The sequence below is a fragment of the Crassostrea angulata genome, chromosome 3 (assembly GCF_025612915.1).
Source record: "Crassostrea angulata isolate pt1a10 chromosome 3, ASM2561291v2, whole genome shotgun sequence".
In the NCBI taxonomy this organism is placed as follows: Eukaryota; Metazoa; Mollusca; class Bivalvia; order Ostreida; family Ostreidae; genus Magallana; species Magallana angulata.
The window spans coordinates 8,352,439-8,366,664 of record NC_069113.1 but is presented as its reverse complement, the minus strand read 5'-3'; the positions used below and the strand labels follow the sequence as shown (position 1 = coordinate 8,366,664).

General features: G+C 33.1%; 1 protein-coding gene across 14 annotated transcripts in view; it reads left to right on the top strand.

The window, feature by feature from the left end:
• Positions 1–14,226, top strand: part of LOC128175294 (sodium/calcium exchanger 2-like) — a 50,801-nt gene that overhangs the window by 29,644 nt on the left and 6,931 nt on the right. For 4 of the 14 annotated variants that reach the window (XM_052840813.1, XM_052840814.1, XM_052840812.1 and 1 more), the window contains 8 exons: positions 3,796–3,905; positions 4,650–4,685; positions 7,057–7,164; positions 9,344–9,436; positions 10,843–10,884; positions 12,927–13,066; positions 13,533–13,632; positions 14,139–14,166. In XM_052840813.1, the coding sequence (XP_052696773.1) occupies positions 3,796–3,905; positions 4,650–4,685; positions 7,057–7,164; positions 9,344–9,436; positions 10,843–10,884; positions 12,927–13,066; positions 13,533–13,632; positions 14,139–14,166 (657 nt within the window). Of the gene's footprint in view, positions 1–576; positions 1,762–3,795; positions 3,906–4,649; positions 4,686–7,056; positions 7,165–9,343; positions 9,437–10,842; positions 10,885–12,926; positions 13,067–13,532; positions 13,633–14,138; positions 14,167–14,226 lie in introns of those variants that run through there. The other 10 variants (XM_052840810.1, XM_052840811.1, XM_052840817.1 and 7 more) reach the window with 10 other exon arrangements.

The window sequence follows — 14,226 nt, the reverse complement described above, 5'->3', positions numbered from 1 at the left end:
AACCATTAGATGTAATTAAGCATTTGCAAATTGGTAAAGATGAAAGTGTTGTTCAAGTTATGCTGGCATTGAGACAAGGAGAGGTTTCTTGTCACGAAAATGATTCCATTTAGATTAAATGTGGAAATTGGATTCATGTCATAGTGTAATTTTGACCATCACCCTGTTCTTATAAATATAGAATTTACTTAATATGACATTCAGATGCCCAAGTAATGATTGACTCTCTTTTATCATTTTTTTGGTATAATAACGTGTTGATTAAACTGTTCCACTTAAATGAATAAAGAGATGAGTCGACAGTATCAGTCAAATTTTTAAAGTCAAAAACAAAGGGGTATTCTGTAACTATTTAAATGACTGTGTAAATGGCTCAATTATATCTGACAATACTCCTTACAGCAGTTGTTCACTCCAACACAAGGACAGGCCTCTTCTTTATAATTATGATCAGAATATTTAAAGGTTAAATTGGTCTTCTTTAATTTAATATTATAGATTCATCATGCCTGATTGGTTCTCTGTACAATGCCTTTGCACAGGAAATCTATTTGATCTCTTACGTAGTCTCCTTACATCTGATAAGATTATCTAATTGCCCGAAGACTGATCTAGCTTAGAGCCTGATACACTGTGCACTGTTGGTGGGAGCATCTAGCAGTGCTTATGGAAATTATCACAGTATTCAACAGGAGCTCTCAGAGAATTGTTTTATTTTATTTTACACAGTGGTGATATATGTCAGAAGATGAAGTAAACACTTGGGTTTTGGAGAGGGATTTTCTGTATTGAAAGCTTTCTACCATAGATACACGTATATATAGGTAGCATGTTTGCTCGCTCAGCAGTGATCTTTGTTGCTTCTGTATAATTTGCCTTCACCTTCATGGGACTGCAAAGGAGTTTTCTCTCAAGAAAGCTTTACCCTGCATTCAATTGATTTTTAACTTTCCAGAGAGAGTGGTATTTTGTTTCCTTTAACTCTCTAACTTTTCTCAAGTCAAGTGAAATTCTATCAACATGGTGTACGAATTGAAAACGGAATATGGTGACCGGGGATATGTGGTGGAGTATCTGGCAACAAATGAGTCGGAATACTGTAAGAGCTGGCTGCTTCTACCCGCGGAGAATCTGTGGTCAGAATATGTCCGGGGCATCCTATACTTGATGTGTATGTTCTACTTCTTCCTTGGTGTAGCCATCTCTTCAGATATATTCATGAACAGTATTGAAGTTTTGACCAGCAAGAAAAGAACAGTAAAACAATGGGATCCAGAGAAAAATGAAATGAAAGAGGTGCAAGTGTTTATATGGAATGAAACGGTTGCAAATCTTACCCTTATGGCTCTAGGAAGTAGTGCTCCAGAAATTCTTCTAGCAACTTTTGAATCTATTGGATCTCTTGGAGTAGACAATTCAGACAAAGACTCTTTAGGAACATTTACCATCATTGGAAGTGCTGCATTTAACCTTTTGATAATAACATCAGTATGTGTGGTTAGTGTGAAAGGAGAAGAAGCCAAATACATTAAGGAGTTTGGAGTCTTTTTGCTGACTGCTGTTTGGTCATTGTGGGCTTATATTTGGTTGCTGCTAGTTGTTCAGTATATCTCCCCGGGGGAAGTTGAACCCTGGGAGGCTTGGGTCACCTTTTTATACATGCCGGTTTTTGTCTTCCTGGCCTATGCCACAGACAATGGATGGTGGAGAGATAAATGTAGCAAAAAAAATGAAGTTGATGCTCAGGAACCAAAGCAAATGGTAAGTCATAATATTAAGCCAATCAGACAGATGTATGGAAAGGAACTAGAGGAAATAATTCAATCACTGGATAATCAGTACAATTCAATTATTAGAAGATGGAAGTGTATTTGCCATTAGTCCTGTGTTAGGAGCTTAAATTCTGTTTCCCATTAATAATATTAGATTTCATGTTTCTTGGTTTTCTTTATTTTCAATGAATTTTTATGAGCAATTTAATTGAATTTTGCAGGATTTTGTACAATGTATATTTCTGGTGGAATTTGAGAATGATAGGCTGTTATAAAAGTATCAGTATAAAAATGTGTCAAAACTATAAAGACATTTCTCACCTTGGGGCATAATGTGTTGTTAAATTATTTCAGTCAAAATAGAAAAGTTCCATCTAAAGATTGAATTTTCAGTAAAAATTGCATGATATGCAAGGCAAGACTCCAACTGAGAAACTAGATGGTATATTTAATGCATCCAAAATCAAAGAAATACTGTGTACAGGGCATTCAAATAATTTTTTCAATATGACTAAATAATGAGTATTGGCATTTAAGCTTTGGAAAGGTTCTAGTGCTTGACACGGTGTACAATGGCGCATGATGGGGTCAATTACTCTTTTGAATAGCAGTATTTCACAAATGAATTCATCAGAACAGTTTTGAGGATTTCAGATAAGAATGAATTGATCTTCATGCACTAGAAGTTAGACCTATTAAATAGGAATCCTTGAGGGTACTTATCAAACTGCTGTGTTCACCATGGTCTTGTTTCTTCACTGAAAGCAACCACTGCTGATACGAGTTGTGGGGAAAGTAACATAGAACTGATGTTGTTCAAATTGTTGAATCAAAAAGCAATTATTATAGTAATTATTCTTATTTTACTCTACAATGCTCCTTTAAAGCAATATGAGCTGTAATTTTCTTGTTGAATTTTTTTTTAAAGAAAATGTTATTTTCTACTAAAATGAAAAAAATATCATGGTTTTTAAATTTCTGTTAGCTCTGTATTTAAGGGAAAAGCCATTAAGAAGCCTTAATTGGAGTAAATTGAATTATTGTGGTCCTGTACAAAAATTGCTATATATTCCTTGTAACTGAAATATTTCCCCTGACAAAAATTAACGATTTTTACAAATCATATTTTTCATCATACTAGCAGGTTTTTGCAGCAAAATAAATTCTAAAAATACAGCTCATATTGCTTTAAAATGATTACTGGGGCATACATTTCTTTCTCTTTTTTTTTTCAATATTTCAAAATCTTGCCATGGAATTTCTTGATAAATTAGACAATTAATGATCTGAGAGAGAGAGAGAGAGAGAGAGAGAGAGAGAGAGAGAGAGAGAGAGAGAGAGAGACACACACACACACACACACACACACAGCAAAGAAATAAAATAAATATTGAACAAAATTCAATTCGTTATCTAGCAGAAGGCATTGATTTATTATCTTGCATGAACACAACTGCTTATCCATCGCTGTATAAACTTCGATATAGCCTTATTTTTGCTTTCAGCATATATTTACAAGCTATTCTTATTCTAATATCAGGTACACAAATATGTTAAGAGGACTGGATGGTCATAACCATAGTTAGGCTGAATTTACCTCCTTTATATGAAGAACTTTGTATAAAGATATAGAAAAATACTAAAATTCTTAAACTAAATTATTTTGATTTTTTTTTTGCTAAATAATAGTTCATATGGCCCAAAAAATCATATTGAAAAGTTTATCGCAGATCTTATGGTTATTGGTTGACAAATAAGCCTCCTTAAGCCATCATTTTAAGATTTAATCTACATTTCACACCAAAACTTTAACATACCATATACTACTATACAGAATTTAATCCAAAACTTTGTAATAAATTAAATTTTTTACGTTGATATTAATCATACATTTGGAGTAAAATTACCTGGTAAATGTAATGATTAATGGCCCATGGGCCTCCTATTACCAGTACACAGTTACTTAATAATGTATCATCAAAGTTATGTATTGTATGAGTACAATCTGATTTGTTTGTGGTAGGATCACATCAGGATCATGACCCACCAGCAGAGAAGGGGTTCCTTTGCTGGACATGCCACTGCAGGAAAAGAACTTCATATGCTGGAAATGGAAAAACAACAGAAATTGAGGTAATTCAGTTTCATGGTTGGCTTGAATAATTCATTCTGTTGCCCGTCGCCATGCAAATTAAAATAACATCACCCTCCAATCAGTCCGCAACATCATCTGAAATAGAATCATTTATTGCCTAAAAATCACCTATTTGTCATAAATATTAAGTTTTTCTTGTTTGCACACATGCTTACAAAAAAATTATCAGTGAGATCAAAATTGATGCGGTCAATAACACTCAAGTTATCTTTGGTTTTCAAGATCCCCAGCAGGGGCTGGTGATGATGAGATTGATGGATCTCAACAACTCAAATTTGATTTGTGAATCTTAAACCTGCACAAGAAGTGTACATCTTTTATAGCCACCTGAGACACACCATCTGCAGCATTCCTCTGAAACAAGACCAGTTTTTGTAACCTGTGCCATGTTTTTATTCAATTTCTTTTACCAAGAAGCCACACCATCATCTTCACTTTAATAATGAGTTGACTATCTTTTGACTGTGTGGTGTTATCGGTGATCACACCTTCTCTTTCTTGATACATTAGCAAACTGCCAATATCTTTATGACTTGCTCAAATCAGAACTAGGCTGCATAATAAAGCATCAAAAATTGCAGTCAAAATGAAAAAAAAAATATGTATGTAGTTTTTATTCATAAAAATAAAGACAGAAAAAAGAGAGAAATAGAACTGCTGGGTGTTTAACTGTACTAAAATCATTGTGATGGGCTGGATATGATATAATATTTTTGTTTCAGTGTGCTCAGCCTGAATTCTCTTGATAAAAAATCAAGGTAAGACAGAAATATACCTTCCTCTGTAGCAGTTCAGGCCAAGTAACAAGCGATGGCTTCATTTGGCACTTTGTTAATTTTCAAATCCAGTGTAGAGTCTATTTAACAGCAACCCATTAACTGATTTTAATTACACACCTTGTATCACTTGAAACCGCAACGATGTTCTTGTAAGTGCTTGGGCTCTCTTTCATATTTATCCTCTGCATCTCACCATTTGCATGAACACAGAGTGGCAGAAATGTGTGCTGAAAAATGTTTACACATTCTATTGTCTTTGTTACCTACTGTTGTTTACATGAGAAAAAAACCAGTTAGACGTGATTTATGCTTATATTTTTTGTACTGTTGTAGATTCCCCTTATTGAATGTATTGTTATTTTTTACTTCTTTTTAAAATTCTTAAGCTTTTTTACATGCTTAAAAGTGCGTTAGCGTCTGTCTGTATTTGTTGCAAAATTCATTTGAAGGACCCAGAATAGTTATGTTCCAGAACATTGCCTTTATATCACACTGAGACTTCATTTTCATGTGATTATATGATGTTGCAATGTTCTGGCATAATTTGAGGTTTGAATTATTTTTTTGGTGTGTAAAACATTTGCAATTTTGAGAAATCAAGTACAGCTTTGGTTGTGTAAGTGGCATACAAGTCAATGACAGAATGTTCTGTCATTCATGTCCCCCCAGAGAAGGCAGCTTCTCCAACCAGTGCTGTAAACAGTAATCAGGGAGAGATTAACTTGATCTGGCCAGGAGTAAGTTCTGGCCAATTATTCTCCTGACTAACATGGAAGTGGGGCTTGCTTTATAAATCAGGGTATTACCACAGCTCTACTGTTATAACTGTCTCCTATATGTGCCCTTGTTGTCTACTAAGGCAGTATCTCTATAGTTCATCTGAACTCCTCAGTCAGTGGGGATCCTCTGGACTCTGGCAGAGAGCTGGGGGATCATGTATCATCTTATCATAGTGTACCTATCTGCCTGCTCCCTCTTGGTAGCTCCTGCTGTGCACGGGAGCATGATCTATGGCACTTTGATATGTTGCCCGTGTAAGATGGTTCTATATGCATGGATACTATGCTTTTTAAACTTAGTCTGCTGTAAATGCTTATTGCTATAGCTGCTTTTGTATATGATACACCTACATATATTTCAATACTGCGCATGACAAGGCAATGCTATAGGGTGAATCAATAGATCTGGATCTGTCATTTATTTCTATAGTGAATTGTTTTCAAAACTATGTTTTATACTTGTAAATAAGAAAATATATTCATGATTCACCAAAAGCTTTATCCAGATGAAGTATATATCCTAATTTCCTGAATTGAAAATACCTTATCTTGTCATCTTTAATTGTATTTTAGTTTGCTTGGTCAGTTATTTTTTTAGAGAAAAAGAAGTGAAGGGGGAGGGGTTATTTTTTTTATCCCTGATTTTTAGTTTACATTATTTTAGTGAAATGTCATCAGAGATATCTGCAGAAGTGCATACTTGTAAATGACATCAAAGTTGAAGTATTGGATTTGGAGTATATTTTCATCACACTACAGTTACGACTAGTGTTTACTTATTGTTTCACCTGGATACTTCAAAAATATTGACTAAACTATAGCAATCAATGGGTAGCACCTCAAGTTGTTTACTCTTGGTGGCTGTTCAAACTACTGGACCATGTAACGAACATTTTAAATTCAATATTTTAAATAAAACTTTTCTTTTCATTGATTGTAAGGATTATTATTTAGTGCTTTGCAATTTCCTTGACATTAGCTTGAGAAAATTCAGATTTCTTTTTTTGGGGTTAATGTGATATGAATATTAAATATATTTAGGAGAATGTACACAATGAAACTTGTGTACATCAATTGATCACAATGGGGGAAAGAAATCAATTGAAAGAGAATAGATTGAATAACAGTATTATGGAGTTTTCTTAAGATTAAATAATTTCTTTTTGATATTTAAGTGTTATAAGAAGGAATGTATTGTTGTGTGTTACTCATTGTATGAATGCTTATACAGCCATTGTACTGAATGATCCCTATGTTGTCTGCATTACGATGAAAATTCATAACCTTTGTGTTAGAATTTTGACAGTATCCATACATAAAGCTTTCACTCTTCTGTTTCTAAACTTCATGGCAAGCCATCTGCTTTGCATCATTTAGATTAAATTAATTTCCAGAACATGGCAGCAATTAAATTTTGAGCCTTTGACAGTGTGTATTTTATAGATGGGTATTCTGATGGTATTGTGATGCTATTAAGTGTATGCATCTCAGGGAAATGTAACCACTAATCTCTGCATGCAGCTTCCTTAAAAATTTTAATGGTAACAAATTGTACTGCATTGTTTTTCAAGATCAGATGATCATCTTCATCCTTATGGCAATGACCGTCAACATTCTATATCTCCTGGTTTGAAATCTGCCAAAGACATCAATGTGTCTATAGACAGCGACAGGGACAGGTAATGTCTGCCTCTGATCCAATTAGCCAGAGCCTGATAATATATGACACTGCTACTCATTAGCCTACTATTCCTTCGACACTTGCTGCATAATTCAGTAACTCTTTTGTGTGTGAGTTGTCAATATCTACTAGCTCCAATACGGGTGAGAACATTTTAACTTGAGCAAAGACAGCTATATAACTGTAGGCATTTGATTGGTAGTAGTCACCAGCTTTTTGCAGGTTGCTAGGGCTTCTCTCAGAACCAGGGAACTCTTAGTTTGAATATAAAAGTCAGTGTGTTAAGGAAAGGGAACCCAGTAGATGGCTGACTAGACTGTGACAAATATCAGAGTGTTTTCAGAGTGTCTTTGATCAGTGTCTTTATATATAGATGCATTGTTTGTGTTGTGTGGACACATATCACAACTCTAGCAACCATGAATTTTTGCACTTTTTGATTTGAGGAATTATTTTGAATCTACATGTGTCATCCCTCTTTTAATATATTTTTATTCAGGTCATTTTATTTTATGTTAAAAGTTCGTTTAGTTCTGCTTGTTTTATTTCTGTCTTTCTGATTGACTCAATTTTGCAAATATATGCTTTTAAAAGGCAGATTTTACAACTCTTGCTTATTTTTAATGTGTAGATGGAGGATTATTTTCAGCTTTATTTGGTCTCTTAAAAGCTTGTTTTCTGATATATAATACATGTAATAGTACATTTATATGTATTAAAATTTCTTCAAATTGCTTGGTTTCTTGTATAAACAAATTTTAATTGAATCAATTTAGTATGAATTTCTATTTTTCACGAAACTTTTAATGTTGATCAGAACAACAACAAAGAATTACTTGAAATATCTTTTTTCTGTGTATGTATTTGATAAGATATTAAGGATATCTTGGTGACTTTTGATATCATTACAACATACCTGTTGTTGTGCACTAATCAGCATGAAGCATGATATACTCCTATAAATATATAGTGTAAGGCACCCTGAAAATAATGGTATAAATTTAGCAGGCATGTGTTGTTCTAATTTATCACCTAACTGGATAAAATCTTAGTAAAATTTGTGTGGATAAACATGATTTTTATGAACTCAATTTTAAGAATTACCGATGTTGTATTTAGTTATTTGGTCATGATGCACCAGTTTCATATTAGAAGCATATATTGAATCAAATGTTTTGAGATACAAATTTCGAAAGAGAATGATATCACTTAAATGCTTAATGTTTCAATGGCTTGAAACCACACAGGAATTTAAAGTACAGTCAAAATCAGATGCTCTGTAGAGCAATTACCCCATAAAAATCATTTAGTTTCCTATTATCTCATTAAAATCTATGTCATCCATTGAAAACCATACATTTGTGACGTCGGACCATGTTGCAAATCTTGTTATAGAATGTTCAAAACGTTGATAAGCAACGGGGCCGATTAAAGACCAAAGTAGCAGTAGATTTTGCATTTCAAGCAAGACAATGACCCTGGCCTCCAATTTGTGCAGAACAAATGCCATCTCTTTAATATAGACATTAATTCCAATAATATTTAGGACACAGGGTCTTTGTCTTATGATTTAATTGATATACTTTACAAGAGGTAATTATTCCGCTGTCTTCAGTATTACTGAAGCATAAGAAGACCACTGTGTCCTTTGATAAGTTGGCAAGGTTTTGTTTTTAGATACAAATGACCTGAATGCTGCACGATTACATTACACATCGATATCATCAGATACTGGTATACATAGTGATTTTGAAATCTCTTATAAAAGAAAATTGGAATCTGGTATCAACCAACATGGTTACCAGATCTGTTTATTGATACACAGTCAAAAATATTGATAAAAAATACAAAGACCCAACAATTTAATATATTGCATGATATTTTGATTTGAATTAATTTCAAACTCAATTTCTTAATTATAGATTATTTGATTTTTCAGGTATTATTTCTTGAATTAAAAATTGCAAAAACTTATAAATAGTTTGTTTCAGAAAGTGTTTGAAAGTGAGTTGTTATAAACATACATGTAAATAAATAACTGGTATTGAATTTGGCTTGAATAGCATCAGCCATACCTGCTCAGGAACCCCTCCTCCATTGTCAACAGATTTCCTTCAAGGACCATCACAAGCAAGCATATAGTAAATATTCAATTGGATGTACGTTTCTACTTGCAGTCATGAAAAAGAACATGACCAGGCCAATGCAGAGGATCGGCTGGTCAAGATGGACAAGGGGAAAGACCAGCAACAGACTTTTGCTCGAGCAAGGTAAAGATTTGTGGTGGCCCTTAGACACTGTATTAACTGTGTAGGGATATGTACATGGGTTATCACATTGTCAAAACCTACAGCCAGTCTCGCTTATAACATTCGTGTAACTGGCCATGAGTTTCCTACAGTAAGGGTCATAGATGTGGTTATTGACTCCCCTTTCCAATCATTTATCTTTAGGAATGTTGTATTGCATGAATTGATTGATTTAGTTGGGAGGCCTTTGTTGAGTGATGATTTTATACAATATCTTGTTTGTAGTATTGGATAAGGATTGCTTTATCTAATTTGTTATATTACAAGTAGCAACTAACTAATTAAGGCAAATATGCCTCAACTACTGGTAGATAAATGTACCATGAAACATTTCACAACCCATTCTCAGCTCTGCAGTCAAAATAAATGATTTTAACTGAGATAAATAGGCAGTGAAATTCCCACAGTGCTTGTAGTAAATGTGGATGGAGCCAGAGCGTGAACTCGGATTACACAATTACATGCTCCATTTCCTTGTATCAACAGTTATTTACAGTTGTTTCCCCTAAAAATTATTAATAACCGACCACTTAGATTATTTCAGGTTAGTCAATTGCAACATAAAGATAAACCCCAAGTGAAATAAAATTAAGTGATCCCATCTCTATGTATTATCCATGTAATATAACTTATAAGTAGATTTTCTGTAACAGCTCAAGGAAGTCTTATGTAAGGTAATCATATAGAGCAGTCCCTTGATCTATATCTCCCCATTGATGGAGTCAGCGTTGCATGTGCTGATGACTTACTATATGAATTTCATTACAACTGTAGACAAAATGCACCTTTCCAACTTTTTCACAACTTTATAAATACAGTTTTAAAAATACCATTCCAGATCTCAAGAGATTAACTAACCTATGTATGTAATGCACTTCTAACACTAATTTAATGTGAATAACATGCTTATAACAGGATTTGCTACTATAGAGCTTGGTAATCTTAGATTAATGTGGTGTAAATACTTGGGTCAGGAACCCCTCCTATAGTCCAACCTTTTAGTACCTTACCTCAATGAATTTGGGTTATTTAAGATATACCACAAATTAGTAGTTTTTTGCTAGATTGTAAATTAGGAAATCTAGTTTTTCGATTTACTATTGAATCATGTATGAATTTGTCAATGTATTTTGTTTCAACCTTAGTTATTTTGTTAAAGCATGATTAACATAAGATCTTCATTTCATTTTGAATGTAAAGCTCATTGTATGAATAGACTAACTTTATCAGAGGTGTGCCTAATTTCTTCTGTTTTTATTTATCAAATATTAATTGATTGGTATATAGAAAATCCAAATTATCAGTCCTTGTTACCAATTAACTGTCTTATAATTTTGTCTTTACCAATTTGTTGTTTTATGGTGTAGAAATCATAAAAAAATCAACACCAGTATAATGAACAAGGCTAGGTATGTAAAACTCTACGGCAAATGCATCATAGGACTTGCTGCTAGGAGAGTTCTGTAGCATCTCACTGTGCTAGCAGAGTGCATGACACTTTTCTCTAGCTAGCAGTAGTTTGTTTCCACCTTTCCTTATGTTCTGTTGAGATTTGTAGCTGTGGGTTTTTTTTTCGTGCATCTTTTCTGTATTTGAACTTTTAAAGATGAATTCTATTCAGATTTATCTAAATTACATATATATGTTTTGCTGATGTGGATTATTTGTTAAGGAAACGATTTCATTATTTGGCAAGCTTTAACCAGTTTATCAGTTTATAAGATTTTGACTAACTAATATTTACCTTATTTTGAAGTATTTGATGTTATAAATGTATTGTATCTTATTGGTTTTGTAATATATAGTACAAATTTAATGTACCAGTAATCAGACACCTGTGTCTTTCATAATTAAATTAAATCCAAAAACACCCCAAAATAATGTTTTAAGGGTATTTTCACCAGTTCTTGCACATATTTATATATCATATACTTATAGAAAATAAAGAATTAATTGTACACCCCTTTTCAGCAATCTTCAGTTGTTCTCACACACCCCTATCCATTATCATTGGTTAATATGGTGTAGAATTTGGTATGCATTGTTCATTTCTGATGGCCATGTATGACATTACATGCATATAAATCGACGTCAACCTAGTACAGTAAAACATGGTTACAGTGAACACGCTTAATATAAATTGATGCTTACAGCGAAGTGATTTTTATCCCCTTGACTTAATTACATGTTGTAAACTTGACAGAGATAACAAATTAGGCTTATAACGAAGCAAAATCGTCTATCCCTGGCACTTTGTTATAACCGTGTTTTCTGTATACAAATAGCTGGCGCAAATTGGCAGGAAAGTTTATAAGCGACAAGTACATACCCTGTACACAGCAAGCAATTAATTGACAATAATCATTCATCAAATGATGTAATTTATTGTTTTGATATTTTCCATAAGTATATGATATAAAAATAATGACATGGCATTTTAATATTGCATCCCATATTGGATGTGATATAAAAAATGTCCTGTAATAATCTACATTCTATGTATATGAATTGTGACTCACTTTACCTTATATATATATACTATTGTGTATAATTGTTATTACTTATATGTTTTCATCTATAATAAGAAATAATACCATGCAGAGATACACTGTAGAATTAAGGCTGGCCAAAATTAATTCTACATGTTTATTTATGTTGGCAGTACTTTGAAATATTCTGTCGGGGATGTAAAATTCAAATGCAGTCACCCAGATATAACGAACTTGTTAATATACTTAATTCCAACATCTTGCAATGGATAAAAATCACTAATTTACTAAGATATATTCATGTAGGTCTATTTATAATACAATGGAACAACATATATATTGGTGTTCCAATCTTTCAAGTGTCAGTTTGTATTTTGACTATAGACTATGTACAAAGCCTGAATTTATGTTAACTACAGTGTAGCTAGAAACAAATGTGGAATCCAATAGATTGGATCAGTCTGATTAGCAATTGAAATTGGTATTCACAGCATTGTGATTTGTAAAGTCACACCATTAGCTGTTGTCATTAAATAGCACTTAGGAAATGGTCACTAGAATAGATATGTAACATTGCTACTTGTATGTTATAATCTAGAGGCAATAGTTTCCTGCTTTAATGATGAATTTCACAAGAACTTGTAAAGATGATCTTGTCTTTTTGTATAACCAGGAACTGTTATACATGTAATTAATTTAAACTGTATTGTTTTACAATTGCATTAGAATTTCAAATGCTTTCAAACAGTGATTATAGATTAATTATTTTATTCCCTATTCTCTTTTTATGCCATAATTGTTTGAGTATTGCTACTGAGTTGACGGTTTTTTTGTCAGTTTATATGTGTACTTTCTAACAAACAAAACCAAAGAATTCACTTTTTTACTAATGCCAGCTAGTTGGCTGGTAGATGAGATAATTTCATAGATGATGTGTGACATTTTCAGTACAATTATTGTAGGTTTAGGCACGCGGTGGTCAGTGCTATGACAGGTACCAAGAAGAGGGTAGGAAGTGGCCACAAATCTGCCAGGTTTGCAGAGTTAGTCAAACAGGTTCAGAGCATTAACCAGGCCAGTAGGGAGGGCAAAATGCCTGCAGGTCAGTGTGCACAGCTAGTTCTCTGGGCGAATGTCAAAATCGCCAACTTCTGCTCTCATTTCTCGACTCTATTAGAAAACAATTGCAAATTTCCACAGTTACTGTACTGTTCAAAAAATTATTCCATTTATTTATGTGAACAAAAAAAATGAGATACATGTGTGTTTTGCTGATTTCTTGAGAAGACTTGGTTTCTAGCAAGTACAAGCCCTTAAGAATTATTCTTACAACTTATTAACTTCATGTCTTTTATTACAACATACACCCGAGAGGTTTTGAATTTCATCATGAAATGCTTTTAATTATAATATCGATGTCATGAAAAGTTCTTAGTTTCTTAAACATGTATTAATTTTCATATCTGATGTACTTTGTGTGGTAAATATGAATTGAAATTATAAATGACATACCAACTGAACACTTTCTGTTTACTATTTTGAAGTCAAAATACATTTTTTTGTTTCAGGTGATTTGTATGGCAAATTTACATTTGCATCGGACAGATATGCTGTTCTTGAAAGTGCTGGGAAGCTGATTATAGATGTTCTCTTTCACAGAAATATGCCGTAAGTGCTTTTTGTTGACCTCTCTTCTTGCTTGTCTTTGTAATTATCAAAGACTGCTTGAGACAACTGGAGTCGTTAACATCTTGTTTCTGCATTGCTTCCCTTCAAGGACATGTTCCTACATTTCCCTTACCTCTAGATGTAAAGTATCACTGCCACTGAGCCAACATCTATTCTATGTCTCTCAGAAGTAAAGTGGTTGTTTGGGAGACAGAGTATCTTGTTCTACCTCTGTTTCTGTGTTACTTCACTTGTCAAAACTGTAGAACCTTGTATTGGACATAAAAATTGCATTATGAAAATTGGAACACTTTTAATTATGAGGTTGAAGGTCTTGATACAGAAGGATGAATGGCATTTAAGATGTGTAAAACATTTTTTTACAGAGATGTCAATTTTTTAATCAGAATGTGAATCTTATGTGATGATTGAAGAAAAATTGATATGTGTTGCAATCATGAAAGTGTTTGTCTGTTTAATATATCAAAAGTTATTTTTGTTTTTAGTAAAGCTGGCATGAAAGCCCAAGTAATGGTAAGGAAAATTCTATTTCATTGGCATTATGTTCAAGCTAATATTTCCTGTAGATTTATA